Source organism: Penicillium citrinum (genome assembly GCF_028827155.1).
Source record: "Penicillium citrinum strain IBT 23319 chromosome Unknown utg000008l:1.0-2707905.0:1.0-2709502.0, whole genome shotgun sequence".
In the NCBI taxonomy this organism is placed as follows: Eukaryota; Fungi; Ascomycota; class Eurotiomycetes; order Eurotiales; family Aspergillaceae; genus Penicillium; species Penicillium citrinum.
The window spans coordinates 1,511,731-1,532,440 of NW_026622693.1; the positions used below are offsets into that span (position 1 = coordinate 1,511,731).

Genomic DNA, 20,710 nt, shown 5'->3' on the forward strand with positions numbered 1-20,710 from the left:
AAATATGCACTTGTACTGCCCTTTCACTTTCCCTCTTCTCTCGTTTCTGACATTTAGGCCGTTGTATCCATTCCTTCGGATTCATGGGGTTCGGAAACCCGCACACTTTTACTCTGACACCCGGGACAATTATGAACAACCTCATGAGCAAAGAGATCGCAATCGATGCAGAAATGATTCAGACAAGCAGTGCACTCATATCGACTACTCACGCTCATTCCCTTGGTGTGGGACTCGGTAGTTTGCCATTGATCTTCCGGGGGCACAGCTGGAAATGGCAAACCACAAGCAAAGCAGGCAGTACTTTGCGAAGCACGACTCCAGGGAACTTCTACCCAGTTAATTAAAGGGAAGAGATGGTGATACGAGCGGGCAAGATGGGTAGAAAGAATCAAAGTCAATCCGCAAGAGGGACACTCCGCAGGTAAGCTGCAGACTTTACTACCACAACGAGAACAGAGATATCCGCCTCGTGAAGGCTTTGAGTGACAAGCACAGAGTGAAGGATCGGCTTCTACCGTCCGTGATGGGAATCCCATCATGAGCAAGGCACTTGCACTTCGTTTTTCCGAGTACGTGGCTGGAGGCGTGGTCACGTCCATCATCAATTCCCGGAAATGTTGCTCATTGAGAGCGACACCGTAGGCTGTCTCATCTCCCCCATTGGTTCTTGTGCAAAGTTCACGACAGATGGCGACCTGCGCGGCTAGACCGACGATTCGAACTCGTACTTTATCGGCAATCAAGGTATTGATGGTTTGATGGATGTCCCCGGGGTCCGATGAAAGTAGCGAGCCAAAGATAACGAGGACTTCTCGAGTGCCGTGACTAGGCGTGTGACTATATTACTCAGTGTCAGATCGGGTTCTCAGCAGTATGTCGACAAGGAAGGAAAGACTCATACAAAAGAGCACCCCGGGCCATCTCCAGACCATTCTGTAAACTCGGAAGACCCTTCGGATCCTGTGTCCTTAGAGCTTGAATGGATGTAATATGCTCTGTAGGATTCCCACTCATATCACTAACTCGAAAGGCCAACCCATCTCTCAACCCCAGAACCCCAAGTTGAGAGATAGGATTCTGTTCAAAGAACTCCCGCACAAACTCTTGCGCATATCGTAGGGATAAAAGGTAACGTGTTGGACGAAGATCCTTCTCAGACATTGACAATGAAAGGTCCAAGATTAAGATTAGATGTCGTATAATACCGCGTTGTAGAGGCGTCGTGTCTTTCAGCAACCTATCGTTAAAAAGCGCATTAGTGAGATCCCACGAGCTTGAAGCTCTATATCGAAGCCACCATGAACTGCCTCACCTCTTCCTTTTACCCGCTTCTAACAAGCCTTCCACCGTCGAGCTAATCGTACCATCTGCACCTTCAACCAAAGTCTCCCATGTCCTTGAAAGCTCCCATTCCGCACCACCGCGTTGCTTCCTCTTCCCAGATCGCGTCCGATCATTCCGAGAAACCTGAAGATCATCCTCGTCCTCAGTCACATCTCCCACATATTCCTCATCAGAGTCAGCCATACTCAAAAAGAAGTTATACCGGAATGGGACCAGCCTTGCGCGGGGGAAATGAAAGATGAGAAGTTGAAAGATCCAAGATTAGCGGAAGGTCCAAGCTCCGACGGAACTCCGGAGAAAAACAGAAATTCGTTCTTTTCTCAGAACCAGCCCCAACACGAACTAATAAATTCACAACCAACTAACTCAATCGGAGTAATTCAAATTCACGAATTATCCCCGAAGGTAACCGTGGTGTTGCTAAACGCCGCGATGTGGGGGAGAAGATCCATTGCGGCGTCGAGACGCGCTGCTTGGGGAGTTCGTCACCGAATTGTTCTCCGCCCCTCCCCCTCTTCTTCTTCTGCTTGTCCTTCTGCCACTTTCTTCTCTTCTTCTTCTTCTTTATCCTCCTTTGCTTCTGCTTCTTCTTCACTGCAGAGTGTCCCTCGTCGACCCCGTCGAATCCCACTTCCTACGTCCAGGCCTCAATTTGCTATTACTCCAATTCGATACTGCTCCGCCGAAGCTCGCATGATGGCATCCACCGATCGAGATACCCTCCCCGATGTGTAAGTGTGGAAGAATGCGCCGTTCTGCTTTTTTGCTCTTTTTACGGAAGAATACATGGGTCGTGAATGGTAGAATGTGGCGAGGAACTTGCTTTCAGCAAGTATGAAGCTCGTTTTCTAGAACCACGATAGCGGATTGAATCCAAGCCTTCAGATATGGGACTTAGAAAGAGTATTATTGGTCCAGGCTAACGCGAATATTACCACAGGGCCAAGCCTATCAACTACCATGTATCGCTGTTCGACCTCCAGCTTGGTGGATCTTGGGAGTACAAGGGTATCGTGAAAGTGGATGCCAAGGTGACCCGGTCAACCAAGGAGATCGTTTTGAACTCCAAGGATATCGTTGTGCAGAGCGCTGAGGTCCTCGGCAAAGATGGTATGGTTCAAGTGAAGCACATTGTGCAGTCTACTTCTTAAATCTACGCCGATAGCTGACCTTGTATTGGACAATTTTAGGAAATCTAGTGGCAAAAGCAAGCGATATCACATATGACAAGACCTCAGAACGTGTGTCACTGAAATTCTCTCAAGACCTTGCGCCGTCGGAGATTGTTCTATCCATCAACTTCACCGGAACCATGAACAATGTCATGGCCGGTTTCTATCGCTCCAAGTATACCCCCGTGGGTGAAGCAGGCCCCGGTACGCCCAAAGAAGGCAATTTCCATTATATGCTGAGCACTCAATTCGAGTCATGCGATGCGCGGAGAGCCTTCCCCTGCTTTGACGAGCCAAACCTCAAGGCCACCTTTGATTTCGAAATTGAAATTCCCAAGGGTCAGACTGCTCTTAGCAACATGCCCATCAAGTCAGAGAGGGATGGAAGCAATGCCGATTTGAAGTTTGTCACTTTCGAGAAGACTCCTGTGATGAGCACTTACGTGAGTTCCAATAAGTTTGTGGTACCTTGAATGTTAAGGCTGATATCAAATCGATATAGCTCCTCGCCTGGGCAGTTGGTGACTTCGAATATGTCGAGGCTATGACCGAACGCAAGTACCAGGGCAAGAGTATCCCAGTTCGAGTTTACACCACCCGCGGCTTGAAGGACCAGGCTCGTTTTGCTCTGGAGTGTGCGCACCGCACTGTCGACTACTTCTCCGAGATCTTCGAAATCGAGTACCCCTTGCCCAAGGCCGATCTTCTGGCCGTGCATGAGTTTGTAAGTTGTAGCAGCGCTCAATTATATCACACCCCCAAGTCAATCATAACTAAATTCTTCTCAGGCCATGGGTGCCATGGAGAACTGGGGTCTTGTGACATATCGGACAACGGCCGTTCTCTTCGATGAAGGAAAATCAGACAATCGTTATAAGAACCGAATTGCCTATGTCGTTGCACATGGTAGGATTGACTCAAGTCTCGTCTTAAGACAGCTGCATTGTATCTAACATTGGTCTTACAGAACTCGCTCATCAGTGGTTCGGTAACTTGGTTACTATGGACTGGTGGAATGAGCTTTGGCTCAATGAAGGCTTTGCCACCTGGGTTGGCTGGCTGGCTGTTGATCATTTCTACCCTGGTGAGCAATTCTCTGACTTATGAACTACAGGGAGGTGTCTAACAAATACCTAGAATGGAATATTTGGTCCCAGTTTGTCGTACGCAATAATCGAGGTATCATTCCTTTTTTCCAAGATCATAATTGACATTGTACCACAGGCTGAAGGTGTTCAACAAGCATTCCATCTCGACTCGCTGCGAGCTTCTCATCCCATCGAAGTGCCCGTTCGAAATGCCCTCGAGGTCGATCAGATCTTTGACCACATCAGCTACCTTAAGGGGAGCTCCGTGATCCGCATGTTGAGTGTTCATCTTGGTCGGGAGACATTCCTCCGTGGTGTTGCCGATTATCTCAAGTCGCATGCTTACGGTATGTGATCAATATAAGGACACACAATTACCGTCAGCTAACAATGTATCTTCTCAACTGAAGGAAATGCCACCACAAATGATCTGTGGTCCGCTTTGAGCAAGGCTTCAGGACAGGATGTCCACGCATTCATGGTAAGTTTATTGACATCTTCAAGCTCTTTTACCACCATAGAAGGTAAATGGCTAATATTTGCATTATCTCAGGACCCTTGGATCCGCAAGATTGGATTCCCCGTCGTCACTGTTGCCGAAGAACCTGGTCAAATCAGCGTTCGCCAGAACCGATTCCTGTCTACTGGCGACGCGAAGCCCGAGGAGGACGAAACTACCTGGTGGATTCCTCTCGGTATCAAGTCCGGCGACAAACTGGCTAGTGTGGACACTCGTGCACTTACCGCGAAGTCTGACAACATTGGCGGTGTCGGCAGTGACGGATTCTACAAGATCAACAAGGACCTGTCTGGATTCTACCGTACTAACTACCCGCCTGCGCGCCTTGAGAAGCTGGGCCAGTCCCTTGAATTATTGAGTACTGAGGATAAGATCGGATTGCTCGGTGACGCTGCTGCTCTTGCAGTCTCTGGCGAGGGCACTACGCCAGCTCTATTGGCTCTGCTGGAGGGCTTCAAGGATGAAAAGAACTACCTGTGAGTGACACCGATCTTCCGTAAACCCTCCATTCCCTTCGCAAGAGCTTATGATATTTTTTTTTGATAGTGTTTGGTCTCAGGTCTCCACTTCTTTGGGTAACCTCCGCTCTGTTTTTGCTCAGAACGAGCCTGTCGCCGCCAGCTTGAAGCAGTTCACCCAGAAGCTGGCTGGCCCTGCTGCTGAGCAGATCGGCTGGGAGTTCAAGCCTAATGAGGACTACCTTGTTATTCAACTTCGCAAACTTCTGATTGCCATGGCTGGTAACAGCGGGCATGCTGGGTAAGTTCTTATCAAAGCTATGTCCACTGGCTGTTTCACTAATCAATATCTTCCGTTCCAGCACTGTCGCTGAAGCTAAACGCCGTTTCGACCTTTGGGCCACTGGTCAGGACAAGTCTGCCGTCCACACCAACCTTCGATCTGCCATCTTCAGCCTCAACGTCTCCGAAGGTGGCCGTAAAGAATACGAAGCCGTGAAGGAAGAGTATCTCCGAACTGATTCGGTTGATGGTAAGGAGATCTGTCTCTCCGCTATGGGACGTACCAAGGACCCCGCTTTGGTTGAAGATTACCTGAACTTTGTCTTCTCCGACAAGGTGGCTATTCAAGATATCCATAACGGTGCTGTTTCTCTGGCTGCCAATGCCAAGATGCGTCATCTGCTTTGGGAGTACATCAAGACCAACTGGGCTTTTGTGGAGGGCCGTCTTTCATCCAACAATGTTGTCTTCGAGCGGTTCATTCGGATGGGCTTGTCCAAGTTTGCTGATCACCGGATCGGTGATGACATTGCTAACTTCTTCTCTGATAAGAACACTGGAGCTTATGCCCGAGCTCTTGTCATTGTGTCAGATAACATCCGCACTAATGCTTCTTACAAGGAACGCGATGAGTCTCTGGCCCTGGAATGGTTGCGTGCCCACGGATACGCATGAACATAAGAAGTGCCCCATGGGAGATCAGCTGCCACGCACAAGTGAGGCTTGGGTTGAGGATGATTCATATTAGTCACATTCCAAAACGTCCATCAGAATGACATTATCTTCAAGTCATCTAGAATCTTAAATCATAATCAAATGAAATTTAGATATAAATATAAAAGAATAAAAGAAGATGATCGAATGCTATAACTATACAAATGATATCCAAACGTGACCAAAGGCGGTGACGCTGAAACAAAACTGCACTTTCGGTCTGCTTGGCCGCCTGCACCTCCTATCATTTCAGGCGTTCATCATTCAGTCCCCTCCACCCTAACATCCTCCATCTTTCGGTCCTTTTTATATTCAAAACTTGAGATCTTGGTGCTTTGGATCTTTCCTCCGATACTTTAAATCCCAATCATCATGAACCCCGAGTGGTATGTTGTCGTCTTGTTCCCATCCCTCGTCTATTTTGAACTTCTCCCTCTCCGTGTCCCATACCGGGCTCCGCCACCCAAATATCCAGACTTCTGGCATCGCCAGTGCCAGAGTTGTTGAGGATGGCTGATTCTTCTTGAAATCCAACTGAACTGACACGCATATCTTTTTTTCCCTTTCACAGAGTATTCCTCCGTCATGCTAGCCTTATCCCGCTTGCAACCCCATGTCGCCGATCAGTCTTACCTAACAAAAATAGATACGATTACCTCTTCAAGCTCCTCCTCATCGGTGACTCCGGTGTTGGAAAGTCTTGCTTGCTGCTTCGTTTCGCCGATGATACCTACACTGAGAGCTATATCTCGACTATTGGTGTTGACTTCGTACGTTGAATTCTTGGCCCCGCGGGGGCCGTCTTTCTCGACTATTCCTTTGCGAAGCTACAAATGAAATACTAACGCCCGACATCACAGAAAATCCGCACTATCGAACTCGATGGCAAGACCGTGAAGCTTCAGATTGTACGATATATATCTACCCTTATACTTCGAGATGAGAGGTCGCCGGAGTGAGAGATGATCAGTTGGCTAACAGGCGCATTCTAGTGGGATACCGCTGGCCAGGAACGTTTCCGTACCATCACATCGTCTTACTACCGTGGTGCCCACGGTATCTGTGTCGTGTACGATGTCACCGACATGGATTCTTTCAACAACGTGAAGCAGTGGCTCCAAGAGATCGACCGATACGCCACCGAGGGTGTCAACAAGCTGCTTGTCGGAAACAAGAGTGATATGGAGGACAAGAAGGTTGTGGAGTATACCGTGGCCAAGGTATGTTGCTTGAACTTCGATCAAAGACAGTCCTGCGTGATTCGCGACGACTTTCTTTTCCAAGTGGACCACGGGAACCCTCTTTTACTGATGTGTTTTTCTTTTCCCCTTTGTAGGAGTTTGCGGACAGCCTTGGAATTCCCTTCCTCGAGACCTCTGCTAAGAACGCATCCAATGTTGAGCAAGCCTTCTTGACTATGGCACGACAGATTAAGGAGCGTATGGGCACAACCACCGTTAACAACAAGCCTACTGTGCAGGTTGGCCAAGGCCAGGGCGTCCAGTCCGGATCCGCAGGCGGCTGCTGCTAAGACGATATGACCCTGTGCAGTGCGGTGTTTCCATTTGGGCGCAATGTTACATCATGGATGAGGATTTTCCAAGCAGCGTGGTATCTCATCGGCAGCCAGACTTGTCATACCGTTGGACAGTCGGTATGCTCAGACGACCGAGGACTAGGCGAGGCTTGCCATTCGTTTCGCGGAGTGCCACCGGAGAGCTCTTCCTTTCTTCTCACTTCCTGTGCTTTAGACGGCCCTGCGTTCTGTCGTTCTTCGATTTGCTTCGTGATTACCGCCGGTGTTTTCTCTTCCCTGGCCGCATCTGTTTTGATCCTCCATTCTCTGTGTTGTCTCCCCTTTCTTCCCGTTTCTTTTCCTCCCCCTTATTTCATTTTATTTTCCTTATTCTCTTATTTTACTTTGTTTTTCTTTTGTCTTGTAGGTTGGATTCATCTCTTCTGAATGAATTAATGGCGACGAATGTTGTTTCTTAGGGATTTCCCATTGCTCTTATACTTCCCACTATCTACTTTCCCTTGGGGATCAGTAGGTATAAATCTATAGATATAAGTCCTTTATATCCCTATAAAAGACTACATAGTATACTATTCTCACAAGGCCACGGGTTGTATATGCAAGGTCTTGACTATAGGAGTTGATCCCAGGGATCACATGCACGATTCGGGGGGGCCCAGTCCCTATATGCGACAATCAACCGCCTTCTCCTAGCATGATATTCCAACTACTACAAAAAGATACCCAGTGGAGCTTCCAAATTTAGCTAAAAGTTCCTTTTCCATGTGGAAGGGGAATAATTATCGATAAATTCCACTACCTTCACGGTATTTCGGAATGCAAACTTGTGGAGGTGGACCGAAGCCGAGGCACAACCACTCGGCAAAACGTCATGAACTTCCCTCATCCTTCCCCAAGCCGAATCATTCTCGCGCCCTTTTCTCCTGATTAGACTAACTTTCTACCTCCTTTCAACTTATTCGCTCCTTTACTACCCCTTGGTATTCTTGCTTGATATTTCCATAACCTTTCAAGTGTCCTCGTTTCGTGTTCTTCACGCTCGCAACTCATTCCATCTCCATCCCCATCATCGACATACCTTAACTACCATGTCTTCTCAACAACGTGATCAGAAGCCAGCGCCATCCACGGCCGTCCAGCAAAGCGATAACATCGCGCACGCTCTGGCCGGTGCCGGTGGTGGAATTCTGTCAATGGTTCTAACGTACGCCTCCCTACCCCACGTTCATGAGTTGTTCCCCGTGGGAAAACGAATACTGAGATCCACTCTTCCCCGACAGATACCCTCTGATCACTCTATCGACACGAGCCCAAGTCGAGTCGAAACGCGCACACTCCACCACTCTCGATGCAGTCCGTCGTATTGTTCAGCGAGAGGGTATTTCCGGCCTATACTCCGGACTTGAATCCGCGCTTTTCGGAATCAGCGTCACCAATTTCGTCTATTACTACTGGTACGAATGGACTCGATCAACGTTCGAAAAAGCAGCCACCCAATCCGGCCGTGCCTCGAAGAAACTCACAACCATCGAATCCATGATCGCAGGTGCTATCGCAGGTAGCGCAACGGTCCTAATCACCAACCCGATTTGGGTCATTAACACGCGCATGACTGCTCGCAAGTCCGATGCCGAGGAACAGGGTCTCCCCGGAGCCCCTAAGAAGCCCAAGGCATCTACCATCAGTACATTGATGGAGTTACTCCGTACTGAGGGTCCTAAGGCTCTATTTGCCGGTGTCCTTCCGGCGTTGGTGTTAGTCATCAACCCCATTCTCCAATATACTATCTTTGAACAGTTGAAGAATATCGTCGAGCGTCGTCGACGAATGACGCCCAAGGATGCATTTTACCTCGGTGCATTGGGTAAAATCCTCGCGACTAGCATCACATATCCTTATATCACGATCAAGAGCCGCATGCATATGGCTAGCAAGGATGGTCCTAAGGAGAGCTTGAACGGTAGTCTGAAGCGGATTATTAATGAGGAGGGTTGGAAGGGACTTTACAAGGGTATGTTGCCATATGAAGGTGGATCTCTGAAGTTCTTAATTCATCTACTAACACTGTTTACTAGGTATCGGCCCTAAGGTCACCCAAAGTGCCATTACCGCTGCCTTCCTCTTCGCCTTCAAGGATGTCCTTTATGACACGATGGTGGCTATGCGCAAGCGAGGTGCTATCCGCAAGTAGATACCTTCTACAATGCATCCCGTGGATGATCATCGTTTATGGACTTGGCCTTTATATAATACCAGGACACCGAACTTGACACTCCACCACCAACTTATACAAAAGCATGCAGAACACTTGCTTTCTCATTCAAGAAGATGAGATCAAATGTGCTACTCTGGAAGCATAGCTTACTACAAATTAGGGCTCGCCTCGAAATAGGGATCGTGAGGGCCATGATCCCCACTAGATGATGTTTACTTTGTCAAATTGTACATATACTTTTCTTCTTTATTTACATATTCCCTCTCCCCAACGAATTTGAAATTCCGACTTTTGAATATCTTTTTGATGTGCCGGTAGCTACTAGGAATATTCCTGTATTTGTGTATCGTCATTTTTGTAAAATACCGTTCTGATATTCAATGGTGAATGAGGAAGCTGCGATCGAGGTATGTCAATGGTCGTTCCTTCCTATTTGGTCTTGCCAGCCTGCTGGTCAATTGAAGCTCGTTCAATCTTCGCCTCTTCTACTCTGCACCGTCGACACAGCCATTCGTATGTATGTACTACCGGTGTTCATGATTGAGATTCACATTTGATACTCATTCTTAACAGAGTCGAGGTAAGAGCAAACTCGAAACATGGTCTGCTACTTTACTGATTGCTGATATCTATATCTGATGGTGACAGGTAGTCCACCAATATGGATCATACAACACTCGAGGTATATGACGATACCAGAGTAAAGGCACCACAGCTACGTCGACAATATGCCTTGAGATCGTCAAATTCTCTATCGCCTGTGAAAAGTCCTTGTATTAAAACCTCTAATCTACTCAACCAACGAATTGCTCGAGGATTGCTCCGAGAGCTCCAGGGCGGGGGATCGACCAATGCGAATTTTTCCAAGAAACCCTCGAATCTCAAATCATGGAGATGGTGGAAAGGTGCCTCGGACGATGTCATGAGTCTTTCCTGGTCACCCGATGGAACAAAATTCGCGGCCGGAGCAATCACTTATGACGACGACTTCAATCGAGGAAACAACCTGATCCTCGGCGATCTTGTACATAATACTTTATCGGAACTTCCTGGTCATTATCTACCTCGGACTGATCAAAATACATCAGTAACCGGTCAATCTCGGCGTTTCGCTACTGTCTCTGATTCTCAGTGGACCAAGCAGAGGCTCTTCACTGCGAGCTATGACCGGACAGTCAAGATCTGGGATCCCCATATCGAGCAAGGTGCGACCTGTATCGAGACCTTGAGGCATGATTCCAAGGTGGTGGCAATGGAGCTTTCAAATTATGAGCCGGGATTACTTGCAACCGCTACCAGATCATTCCATCTTTGGGATGTTTCAGACATTCCCATTCATAATGAGTTGTCCATTCAAAGAGCATCTCACAAGAAAAACATCAATCTCATTCCAACATGCCTTCAATGGGGCCAAACAGCTAAGACAGGACATATTTTAGCTGGTGGGATGGCAGAGGAAATTGAGGATCCATTTACGATCTCCCGTCGTGGTCACCTCCAACTCTGGAGCATCGAACAATCATTCATATCCAGCCGGAAAGTTATTCCTGACTCGCAGCACATATTCGACATCAAATGGCATCCTTGTGTGGATCAATTTGCAACAGCAAGCTCAAGCTTGGGGATGACTGTTCCTCGCGATATTCGCTCTGTTGTGCAGATCTACGATATGTCGAGTGATATCCCAGTGGTCACAAGCCGATTTCCTTGCCCGGCCCTTGACATGAATGAGGTGACATTTTGCCCAAGAGGATCTTATGTCACAGCTAGCTGTACGGATGGAAGTACATATGTTTGGGATGAACGGAATCCAGACAAACTGCTTCACAAGCTATCACATAATCCTTCTCTTCACCAAATCAGTGACGAATACCCTATGGAATGTGTCGATTATGGTGTGAGTGTTGCACTTTGGGGTACATCAATTGACGAGTTCTTCACTGGTAGTTCAGATGGGGTTCTAAGCCAGTGGGATATTCGACGCTCCCCCGAGGATGTCCTCATAGAGCACACTGCACGGTTCGACGATGCGATCACCAGTGGACTTTTCTCAGATGATAAATCCCATCTCCTACTCGGTACATCTGGTGGAGGAATTCACATCCTCTCATCCGGACCCTGTTCTGATCCTGAGCCAGCAGCAATGGAATTCTTCCATGCCCCGATTCCCGATGAGAACCAACCCTTCCAGGCCACGTCTTTTGCGAACGAACTTCTTGCCTCAAATCAGTTAGTTATGCACCCAGTATTTGGACCTGTTCAAGGACCACACTACTCTGGGCCATACGCAACCTGGGCTCGAGGACCTATTGATGGAGAGAGACAAGACCTTCGAAATGTCCCACTATTGAAGGAATACAAGCTACGACAGTTCTATGGACCACCTGTGAAAAATCGACGGGGACTAGACAACGATGCAAAAATGAATCTCGAAAGATATTTCGAGGTCGCCCATGCTCGCGCACAGTACATCAGACCAAAGCGACAGGACGGTTGTCACAGCCAAAGGGTCAAAAAACCAGATAACGCACACACCATCACGGCACGGCTTTCATCAAGTTTCAAGAATCCGAATCCCAGTAACAGAGCGAGGGCTATCCTTAAAAGGAAAATGAAGCCGATAATCACCAAGATCGATGGAGAAGCCATTGACCTAACCATTGATTCTAACCCCAACCTCAAGATCATTGATTTAACAATGGATACATCAGTTGAGTCAGGTATTATTGACTTGACTTCTGAAACAGAAGGGCTTGTATTAGAAGGAAAAACTTCATCTACTAGTACTGCATGTAGATCTGTTGGATTCGAAGAAGACTACTGGTGGCCGAATAGTGGGTATGTTGATGCGAATATCCCCAAATGAGGAATGTGTTACTGTTTGTTGCGGTAGGCGTATGTACAGCGTTCTTGTGTGATGGGATTGTTCTCGATACTTCATTTGTTCCTTTTTATGTGTTATATTCATATTGCTTGCAGACTTATCAATATTTTCTTCGTGCTTTCATTCTTATTCATGGATACATGATAATGCTGCTCTGTGATCCCTTAGTACTCTTCTAATCAACATTTGAGTATTGTACAAGGAAGTCTTAGTCCGAACAGTGTACGCTAGATTCTAGATTTAGTCCTTCTACAGAACTTCAGATAAATAAACCTCAGTCCTGGGATGATATTGTAGAATTGGCCCAAGGAGACATCTCCGTTGTATATTGAGTTAAACTTATACTAATTAACTATGTAGGGCACGTACATACATAATGGATTGTACAACATCAGTGGCAAAAGTACATTGGCTACGTATTGCAGCCAATAACAGCAGGTAAATAAATGTAAAATAATACTATCCAATAGGCAACTATAATAATTTAAATACATTTACTACTTTTAATACTTGAATACACTAAATGGCAGATTCTGGAAACCGCACTGCCACACTGGAGTCATCGCCAAGCCACAATCTACTGCCGACTTTAGACTTCCATCTCTTCCCACTTCAAGCACTCACCATCTTTCATCTTCCCTCCCACTTCCTTCGCCCGAGACAAAATTTACATAACTAGTTTGGTCTTATCAAGCTTCCTTCGACAATCCATCTCTTTAGCACATTTACCTCATCCCCCCGATGTCATCATCCTTTGCCCCGCCCCCGGGTCCTCCCCCGCCTACAGTCCCAGACGGCTGGAAAGCGCAATTTGATGATCGATACAATGCCTGGTAAGAGATATCCTGGCCCTCGAACCAAGCATAAAACCCTCAATACTAAGAATAAAAAGGTTCTACGTAAATCTCGCAACCGGAAAATCACAATGGGAACACCCTCAACCACCAACCGCCCCTCCACCTGGTCCTCCACCCTCGGAACTCCCAGCATACGATCAATCCGGCCCAGCCAACCCCTCCACCCTCCCAACCGACGATAAAAAACAAATGTCCTCAAATAACCCCTACAACCCCGCAAACGCAAACCCAGCCCCAGCCCCAAGCCCAAGCATAGACGAAGACGCTCGTCTAGCCGCAAAGCTCCAAGCCGAGGAAGACGCCCGCGCAAATAGCAGAGGAGTCGGCAATTCCGGTCCTCCCGGCGCCGCATCAGATTACTACAGTAATCCCGGACAGTCCCAATCCAATACCCCGCCCTACGCAGCCGGACCAAACCCGTCGCAAAGCGCAAGTCCCATGCCCGAGCAGAAGCGGAGTAAGGGTGGCTTCCTCAGTAAACTTATGGGGAAGAGCTCGAGCTCGAGTTCTCGACCGCAACAACAATATGGGTACCCGCAGCAACAGGGTCCACCGGGTGGTTACTATGGTGGGTATCCTCAGCAGCCTGGGTATGGTCAACAACCTGGGTATGGATATCCTCAACCGGGATATGGAGGGTATGGAGGACCACCACCGGGTGGATACTATCAACAACCACCGCGGAGAACGGGAGGAGGTATGGGGACGGCTGGTGCGGCTGCACTAGGTGTTGGTGGTGGATTGTTAGGTGGAATGATGCTTGAGAATGCTCTTGATGATCACAATGACTATAATGAGGGATATGCTGATGGGTATGATGATGGTGGTGGTGATTTCGGTGGCGGCGATGATTTCTAGATGCATTGCCTCATTTTTTTTTTCTTCCTTCCTTCTATGTTTTGCTCAGGGTACGCTACACATGCAGCTCAAGCTGCTCGCACTACTCGTTTCTAATCGCTCTAGTTGAGCTGTGCCGTGTTTCATGGATATCAGGTCTTATCCTTCGGCGTAAACATGTTTCGAAATCGGAACAGAAGAATTCTGGGTTCTTTTGATATTACTTGCATTTCTGTCGTTGCTGTCTTCTTTTTTTCCCTCAGTTGCACAGTCATTGATGTATTATGAATCTATGGGATATGAGCGAAATAATTCCAATCGAATCACTCTACTATACATACATCAAGCAGTAAACCAAACTCGCTATAAACTGCTTACACCTACGCACGTCTTCGTGCATTTCCACCAGCTTCCCGACCTGTAGCACCTGTAGCACCCTCCGCATTGGCCATAGGACTAGGCGCAGTACCGGCCATCCAACCAGCCAAATCAAACCCACCACCAGCCATCGCACTACCAGCACCCGAGATCGGCGAAGCGCGTTGTTGCTGCTCGAATTCGGCGCGCATTTCGGGATCCACTGATTTAATTAGCACCTGAAGAAAGAAGATGGGTGAAAAATCAGAGTAGGCAAAGTACGTACTATTTTCCATGAGTTTCGGCATGCCGAGAGTGAAGACCAGGGCGACGATAGCAAGTAGGATCATGGGGTTCTTGACAAGGCTGAGAGGGGAGACTAAAAGGTGAAAGTAATGATTAATATTTATTCTCTTCCGCCGGTTGTAATTCGAATCCCAGTAGCGTAGCAGTAGTAAAGTCACTCACATTTAGCACGTTCCTCATAGAAATTCTTTCGACCCAACACCTTCGCCTCAACAATGACATTGACAGTGCGTTTATTCGCAACGTCAACCACATATTTCTCTGCTCCACGGTTATCCCACGGATTCCCACGGAAAGTCTCCCAAACTCCAAGGATGGACCCGTCGGCCGCAACGTCCACGCGATAAGGGGCGAAGACATATTCACTTGAGCGAATATCTAACAGATATGACTCGGGATGACCGGATGGAATGTTTCGGAAGACCAGAGTTGAGGAGCGTGTTAGAGAAGCTGATAGGATATGTTCCTGGTTCGAGGTGGTGAGGGTGGCATGAGTTGTTGCGGGGAGAACGTTCGGATTCGGGAGGTGTGTTGATGGGGGGGATATTGATTGTTAAAGAAGCAGCTGCTAGATTAACTAGCAGTGTGAAAATAAGGAGTAGCATTGTGGTGGTGGGAGTGGTCAGCGAGAGGAAGGAGACAGAGAGAGAGGAGAGAGGGGAGGAAAAGAGGAAGCTGAGATGAAGCTGATAGACGCGGTTTAGACGGGGTTAACAAATTGGGTGCAGTTTAGAGAGTGCCAAGAAGGGCAAGACTCGAATTTGCCTCCACAGTGGATTGTGTGGGTTTACGGAGAACAGTGACTGGGGATTCAAATTCGAGACATTATTAAGATATATCAGTGTAGTATATTCTGTCTCATTATTCTACTATATTATTATATATTATAATATATATGTTCATCATATAATGTGCTACACTATAATATACTACAATATACACAGTGTAAGCGCATTTAGCGCAGCCGGTAATCGCAACCGTCTCCGCCCGAGAGTCTCTCCACCTCGTTGAGTTCGTCGCTTTTTCTGGTTCAGCCCCCTCTTCTCCCCTGACATCGCCGTGACTCTCTCTTTTTCCTTTTCTTCTTTGCCCTCGTGCGAGGTTTGTTACCCTCCAATCTTTCTCTGCCAAGGCATCTTGCCCCGCCCCCACCGATTGGTTTTTTTGAGAGGGCAGACTAAGAGCGAGAGAGAAAAAGAGAGAGAGGGAGAGATAGAGGGGGAAAAAAAGCAAAAAAAGAGGTTATCAGCGATGGAACAACAACCCACCATGTCGTGGTCTGAACAACTGCAGGAGAATCCTCTCATTGCTCCTGGGGAAGACGAGTTCTCCAATTTCCTGGAGTTTAACATGCACTTCTCCGATCTCGAGGGGCACGGGCCAGCACAGACGCAGTCCCAGCTGCAGCAACAACATGCCCTTGTCCCTCCCACCGCTATTGCAACGACCACTGCTCCAGAGATGTCCTCGGACTCGCAAGCGCACTCTTTCCCATCAATGGAAGGGCTAGGGATGGACTTCAACCCTCATGGCTCCTTTTCGCAGGCACAGTCACAGCCGCAGTCACATGCCCATTCCGGGTCGATCCCATACTCAACTCCCAGCATGACCCCGGGATTTTGTGCTCAGGATACTTCACAACCGTCGACGAGTCATTCTTTTATGCAGGGACAACAGATGATCCCACCGACCCCAAACAGTATGGAATTACATGGAAATGCTGCCCGGTACTCTCACCGAGATGAGCACTCCGAGATGTATGATCGCTACTCGCGTATCAATGAAGAACAGGTATGAACCCTCAGCATATGATCGTTGGTTTCAAATGGCTCCTCTCATTCTAATCACCCACTTTTTTATAGGCATTGTACACTCCACTTGTTTCACCAGCCATGACTCCACTGGAGAACCAATTTCGATTGCCGGAGTATACGATACCAGGGGAATACTTCACTCCTCTCACTTCACCTGCTCTGGAAGCACAAAACCACAGTAGCTCTAATAACACTTATTCATATCATGCTCGCCAGGTATCAGACGTGGGCTTTGTTCCGACTAGTGCGGAGGTCAACTTCCTTCCTGGTGCCTCGGCACCGCCATCACCCGGTATCATTCGCAAGACCAATCGCCGTCGCGGGTCGACAGCTGCCACATCACGACTCCCTGGCCGGAATAAGGTGAAGCAATCCCCATCAATTCGGCCGCAGACACAGCGCGGCAAGGGGAAGCCAACACCCAACTCAGAGGAGTTCTACAATAGCTTGACGCAGGAGTTGAACAAACCACAAAACAATGATGTGCGCTCTCTGCAAGTGAGCAGTACAGAGGGGTCTGGCCAGGATTCAGTTTCTCCCGAACCTCTATCAGAACCTCTGATGCCCCCTCCAGCACTACCAGCACCCCGAAAATCCCCGGTCATCGCTGCGCATCCGTCTCAGCCTCAGTCTCCTGGAACTGCCGCCACGCCAGCAACCTTGATGCGAATTCAACGCTCGCAACATGCCATTGATTATTCAGGGCAATTTGGCGAGGCTCAGTTGGAGGCACATGACGAAATCATGGAGGATATCTCCCTGCCGGAGGCTGCGGCGCCGGCCATACAACCCCGTCCGAAGGTGAACCGCATTGAGACCAGTATTCGTACAAGTGCGCCAAGCCCGGCAATCTCCGCCAATTTGACTCCATCTTTAGAGCCTCGATCTGCTGCGACGGATCGAACACCTGGATCTGTCGCTATCAGTCCTCGAACAATGGCGATGCCATCGCCCAGTGGACCTTTACCTAAACGATCAGATCCATCCAAATCGTCGATCTCTAGTCGGAAACGCCCCAGTGTGAGTTCCACACACGCGAGTCCCCAACTCCGTCCCAAAATCAGTCCCAGCATCCAACCAATGATGCGTGGTAGCGACAGTGAGTGAATTAACCTTCCTTTCAATCATACTGGGTACTAATTAATTGTTCCCTTTCTCAGGTATGGCCCAAGATGCAATCTACCTTGCATCCAAGTCCAACTACCAACACATTCTGGACGGAACATTACCATCTGGAGTTTCATATCCTGAAACACTCGCAGAGAATTTGAGTTCGAAGCGCACAAACCACAAACTAGCCGAGCAAGGTCGTCGAAATCGTATCAACAGCGCGCTCAAGGAGATCGAAGGATTAATTCCCCCGGAATTTGTCCAGGCCAAACAGGCAAAGGAAGCTGCTTTATCAGGCGTCAAACCCAGTGACAAAGAAAAAGAGAAACCCGCCAATCAAGCTATCAGCAAAGCCAGTGCCGTGGAAATGGCAATCGACTATATCAAAGCTTTGAAAATGACTCTTGAGCAAACCACCACGAAACTCGCTGCTGCTGAAGCCAAACTTGCTGGTCCTTCCGATACTTCTGCACCTACTGCTGCTGCTACTACTACTACTACTTCTGCTACGACAGCAGAGCCTTCAACTAATGGCACAAGTCCAGACGAAACAAAGGGTTCTTCGTAATCCTCAACTGTATATCAAAATGGGATTCTCACTTATTTCGGGGCTGGGAGGTTATTCTGCAATTTTTCTTCGATTTTGAATTGAGCTGGTCATTTCCTTTCTTCCAGTGCAATCACAAGTTTTTGTTAATCTCATCTCTCACGATGATTTGTTTGCCAAGGCGTGATGATTTTCTTTGGGTTGGACGGTTTAGTAGCGTTGGTGTTGTGTGGTGGTTTGATCTTTTCTTGCTCTGTTCTGCCCTGCTATTCTCTTATTTTTTTTTTGGAATTCTTGAACTATACATATAGATTTTTTTTTCCTTTGAATGTCTTGATATACACTTCTATCACATTGTAGTCGCTACAATTACACCCGTGTAATTGATAGCCCATTACTATGCTATACTACACTACATCGACACCTACAGTACAACTCAATTCATAGCAAACACAATCAATTCGTCGCTCATAAACAATGCAATGATCCTCAATCTCAATAATCTCTAAACACAGCAACCATATCATCCAACCTCACCACCTCAGTAAGCAACAAAGCCTCCAAATCCCTCCATCTCTGTAACTCCTCCAATTCAACATCCGTCAAATAATCCTCCTCATGCCCTTTAACATCCGTCCGCTCAGTCTTCTCCAAAAAGTCCTTGGATCTTTCCCTCTCCGTCTTAATCCGCTGTAAAGTCCTCGACATCGCTTTGTACGTATCTTCCAAAATACTACTACAAACCCGGTCCGCATCATAATACCATAGAAATATAGTCTTAGACGGCTGTCGCTGTGCATCTTTGGGGACTTCTTGAAGATCAACGAATCCACCTTTCTGCATTGCAGCGAGAGTCTGACGAAGATCTTTCATGGGAAGAAGACTGATTTCTCCAAGACGTTTCTCGTCTAATTTGCCCTTGGCTTGTAAGACGCGGACAACGCGTAGTGCAACGTCACCATATCGAGACTCGATCATTCTCTCCAGCTCCAAATGCCGAAGTTTCTTTGCGAGAGCTCGGAATGGAACGAACCATTTGACTCCCTCTCTGGCATTGGAACTGACGAGATTATAAGGTGGGGAAGAGAGGAGGGAGAGATGCTGATTGACTTCTGTCATTCGATTGAAGATGGAATTTCGATCTTCTTCTTCTTCATCGTGTGTACCATTCACGCCGTTGACGCCATTTTCCAATGGTCGTTTGCCGCGTTGGTTGATCGGGGTAGTGACGGGGTCTACTGGACCGATTGCACCGGTTAGATCTAGGTCTGGATCGAGGTCGTGGACGATTTTCATGGATTCGATTGGGATGGAGAATGTTTCGCCTTCTTCTCCTTCGCGGGGGATATCTTTGCCTTGTTCGTCTCGGCAGCGTGGGGTGGCGTATTCGATGCGGCGGAGGAGTGTTTCGTAGACTTCGGCGGTTGCTGGAGGCGCATCTTGTTCTGCTAGCTCGACGAAGCGGGTCATTCGGAGAGCTACGTCGAGCTTTTCGTAGTTAACTCGGACAACTAGTCCAGACTACGGGAGGTTAGATTGATTTCTTTGGGAATTGTAGGATGTGAAATGCATACCTCCATGGGAATATTATCGAATCCATCTTCGTCTTCAGACCAGTCATTCTCTTCGTCGTCCTCATCATCCGCATGATTTCCATTGATTCCATTGGTCTCTGTTCGAGCATGTTTGTTTGGTGCCGAGTTGCCATTGCTCGTCATTTTCCTTTTCACTCCTCTGGGGAGTCCATTGTACATGAACTTTTCTGAGAGATCGAAGTCGCAGCGTTCGTCCATCAGTTCTTTCGTCATTACTTCAATCGCTTCTTCCTGTTTTTTCCCTTTCATCTGCTTGATATCAGATCTTCCGGAGACAGCCTTTTTAGCATCCAGATAGTTATCCGAGGGACTCTGGAAAAAAGCTTCTCGGACTCGAAGGATGTACCCATGAGACGCAAGAGCCTTCATTGTAGAGTTGAAAGGTGCTGGTCTCGCTTCGGGCATTTCGTCCACGTTAGTTTCAGGAGGAACGTCTTCTTGTAATTCCATTCCATCATTCTCCGTCTCATCCTCTTCTTGTTTAACTCCATTCACTACTGGTGGTGGAGCAGGCGCTCCGACAGTCTTTAGTTCTGGGAGTTCTGAAAGATGTCGAATTGACGCATGACCAAGGTACATGATTGTTTGCATGACTTTGGCAGCATATTCACCCAATCTCTCTTCTACCAATTGGAGGATTTTTCCAGAGCGCACGAGGTAGTATGCCGCCTGGGGATTCGCTTCGTAGTATGTATTTCCATCGTCGATCGAAGTAAAGTGGTAAACAAGATGGTGCTGAATCATAGCAACAAGACCATGACGAAGTTGACGATCAGAAAGTCGAGAATAGAATTTCAATCGAGGGAAAGAGAGTCGCTCGTATCGCTGTAAAGTTGAGAAAATGCGCTGTCGGTCATTTTAGCATGGACTTTGCCGTCGCGACTAGTGCTTCCAGATTTGCGCTATCGCAAACAAGTCTGGCTAAGTAACCACTTACCCCGAAAAGCTCTCCAAAATTATCCTCAATGAGTAGAGTGCAGAGCTCCGTGGCGTGCTATAGCTATGCGTCAATGCTGATCAAAAGATATTCCGGGTGGATTTCAGCCGAACCTGAGACATCATCATGATGG

General features: G+C 47.7%; 9 protein-coding genes across 9 annotated transcripts; 6 read left to right on the top strand and 3 right to left on the bottom strand.

Annotated features, from left to right (window-relative positions):
- Positions 1-53: 53 nt before the first annotated feature.
- On the bottom strand, positions 54-1,530 carry N7469_008998 (TFIIH/NER complex subunit SSL1; the record flags this gene model as incomplete). The annotated part of the gene is made up of 3 exons (XM_056647916.1): positions 54-840; positions 905-1,240; positions 1,316-1,530. The coding sequence occupies 3 exons, from the start codon at positions 1,528-1,530 to the stop codon at positions 54-56; spliced, it is 1,338 nt and encodes a 445-aa protein (XP_056497681.1).
- Positions 1,531-1,779: 249 nt separating this feature from the next.
- N7469_008999 (M1 family metallopeptidase) lies at positions 1,780-5,542 on the top strand (the record flags this gene model as incomplete). The annotated part of the gene is made up of 12 exons (XM_056647917.1): positions 1,780-2,078; positions 2,288-2,457; positions 2,538-2,962; positions 3,022-3,243; positions 3,308-3,425; positions 3,487-3,603; positions 3,657-3,682; positions 3,744-3,954; positions 4,018-4,088; positions 4,161-4,603; positions 4,674-4,886; positions 4,948-5,542. The coding sequence occupies 12 exons, from the start codon at positions 1,780-1,782 to the stop codon at positions 5,540-5,542; spliced, it is 2,910 nt and encodes a 969-aa protein (XP_056497682.1).
- A 411-nt stretch (positions 5,543-5,953) lies between these two features.
- Positions 5,954-7,112, top strand: N7469_009000 (Rab family GTPase YPT1; the record flags this gene model as incomplete). Its single annotated transcript, XM_056647918.1, has 5 exons — positions 5,954-5,964; positions 6,228-6,351; positions 6,442-6,489; positions 6,574-6,801; positions 6,918-7,112. The coding sequence occupies 5 exons, from the start codon at positions 5,954-5,956 to the stop codon at positions 7,110-7,112; spliced, it is 606 nt and encodes a 201-aa protein (XP_056497683.1).
- Positions 7,113-8,206: 1,094 nt separating this feature from the next.
- On the top strand, positions 8,207-9,309 carry pmp47 (putative peroxisomal membrane protein Pmp47; the record flags this gene model as incomplete). The annotated part of the gene is made up of 3 exons (XM_056647919.1): positions 8,207-8,322; positions 8,399-9,129; positions 9,194-9,309. 3 exons carry the CDS (start codon positions 8,207-8,209, stop codon positions 9,307-9,309), a joined length of 963 nt encoding a protein of 320 aa, XP_056497684.1.
- A 404-nt stretch (positions 9,310-9,713) lies between these two features.
- N7469_009002 (WD repeat protein) lies at positions 9,714-12,199 on the top strand (the record flags this gene model as incomplete). The annotated part of the gene is made up of 4 exons (XM_056647920.1): positions 9,714-9,740; positions 9,798-9,850; positions 9,907-9,913; positions 9,986-12,199. 4 exons carry the CDS (start codon positions 9,714-9,716, stop codon positions 12,197-12,199), a joined length of 2,301 nt encoding a protein of 766 aa, XP_056497685.1.
- Positions 12,200-12,958: 759 nt separating this feature from the next.
- Positions 12,959-13,932, top strand: N7469_009003 (WW domain-containing protein; the record flags this gene model as incomplete). The annotated part of the gene is made up of 2 exons (XM_056647921.1): positions 12,959-13,050; positions 13,110-13,932. 2 exons carry the CDS (start codon positions 12,959-12,961, stop codon positions 13,930-13,932), a joined length of 915 nt encoding a protein of 304 aa, XP_056497686.1.
- A 359-nt stretch (positions 13,933-14,291) lies between these two features.
- N7469_009004 (uncharacterized protein) lies at positions 14,292-15,179 on the bottom strand (the record flags this gene model as incomplete). The annotated part of the gene is made up of 3 exons (XM_056647922.1): positions 14,292-14,647; positions 14,737-15,024; positions 15,086-15,179. The coding sequence occupies 3 exons, from the start codon at positions 15,177-15,179 to the stop codon at positions 14,292-14,294; spliced, it is 738 nt and encodes a 245-aa protein (XP_056497687.1).
- A 646-nt stretch (positions 15,180-15,825) lies between these two features.
- Positions 15,826-18,066, top strand: N7469_009005 (phosphate-sensing transcription factor PHO4; the record flags this gene model as incomplete). The annotated part of the gene is made up of 3 exons (XM_056647923.1): positions 15,826-16,365; positions 16,437-17,487; positions 17,549-18,066. The coding sequence occupies 3 exons, from the start codon at positions 15,826-15,828 to the stop codon at positions 18,064-18,066; spliced, it is 2,109 nt and encodes a 702-aa protein (XP_056497688.1).
- A 474-nt stretch (positions 18,067-18,540) lies between these two features.
- On the bottom strand, positions 18,541-20,705 carry N7469_009006 (uncharacterized protein; the record flags this gene model as incomplete). The annotated part of the gene is made up of 4 exons (XM_056647924.1): positions 18,541-19,566; positions 19,620-20,486; positions 20,578-20,634; positions 20,691-20,705. The coding sequence occupies 4 exons, from the start codon at positions 20,703-20,705 to the stop codon at positions 18,541-18,543; spliced, it is 1,965 nt and encodes a 654-aa protein (XP_056497689.1).
- Positions 20,706-20,710: the final 5 nt, after the last annotated feature.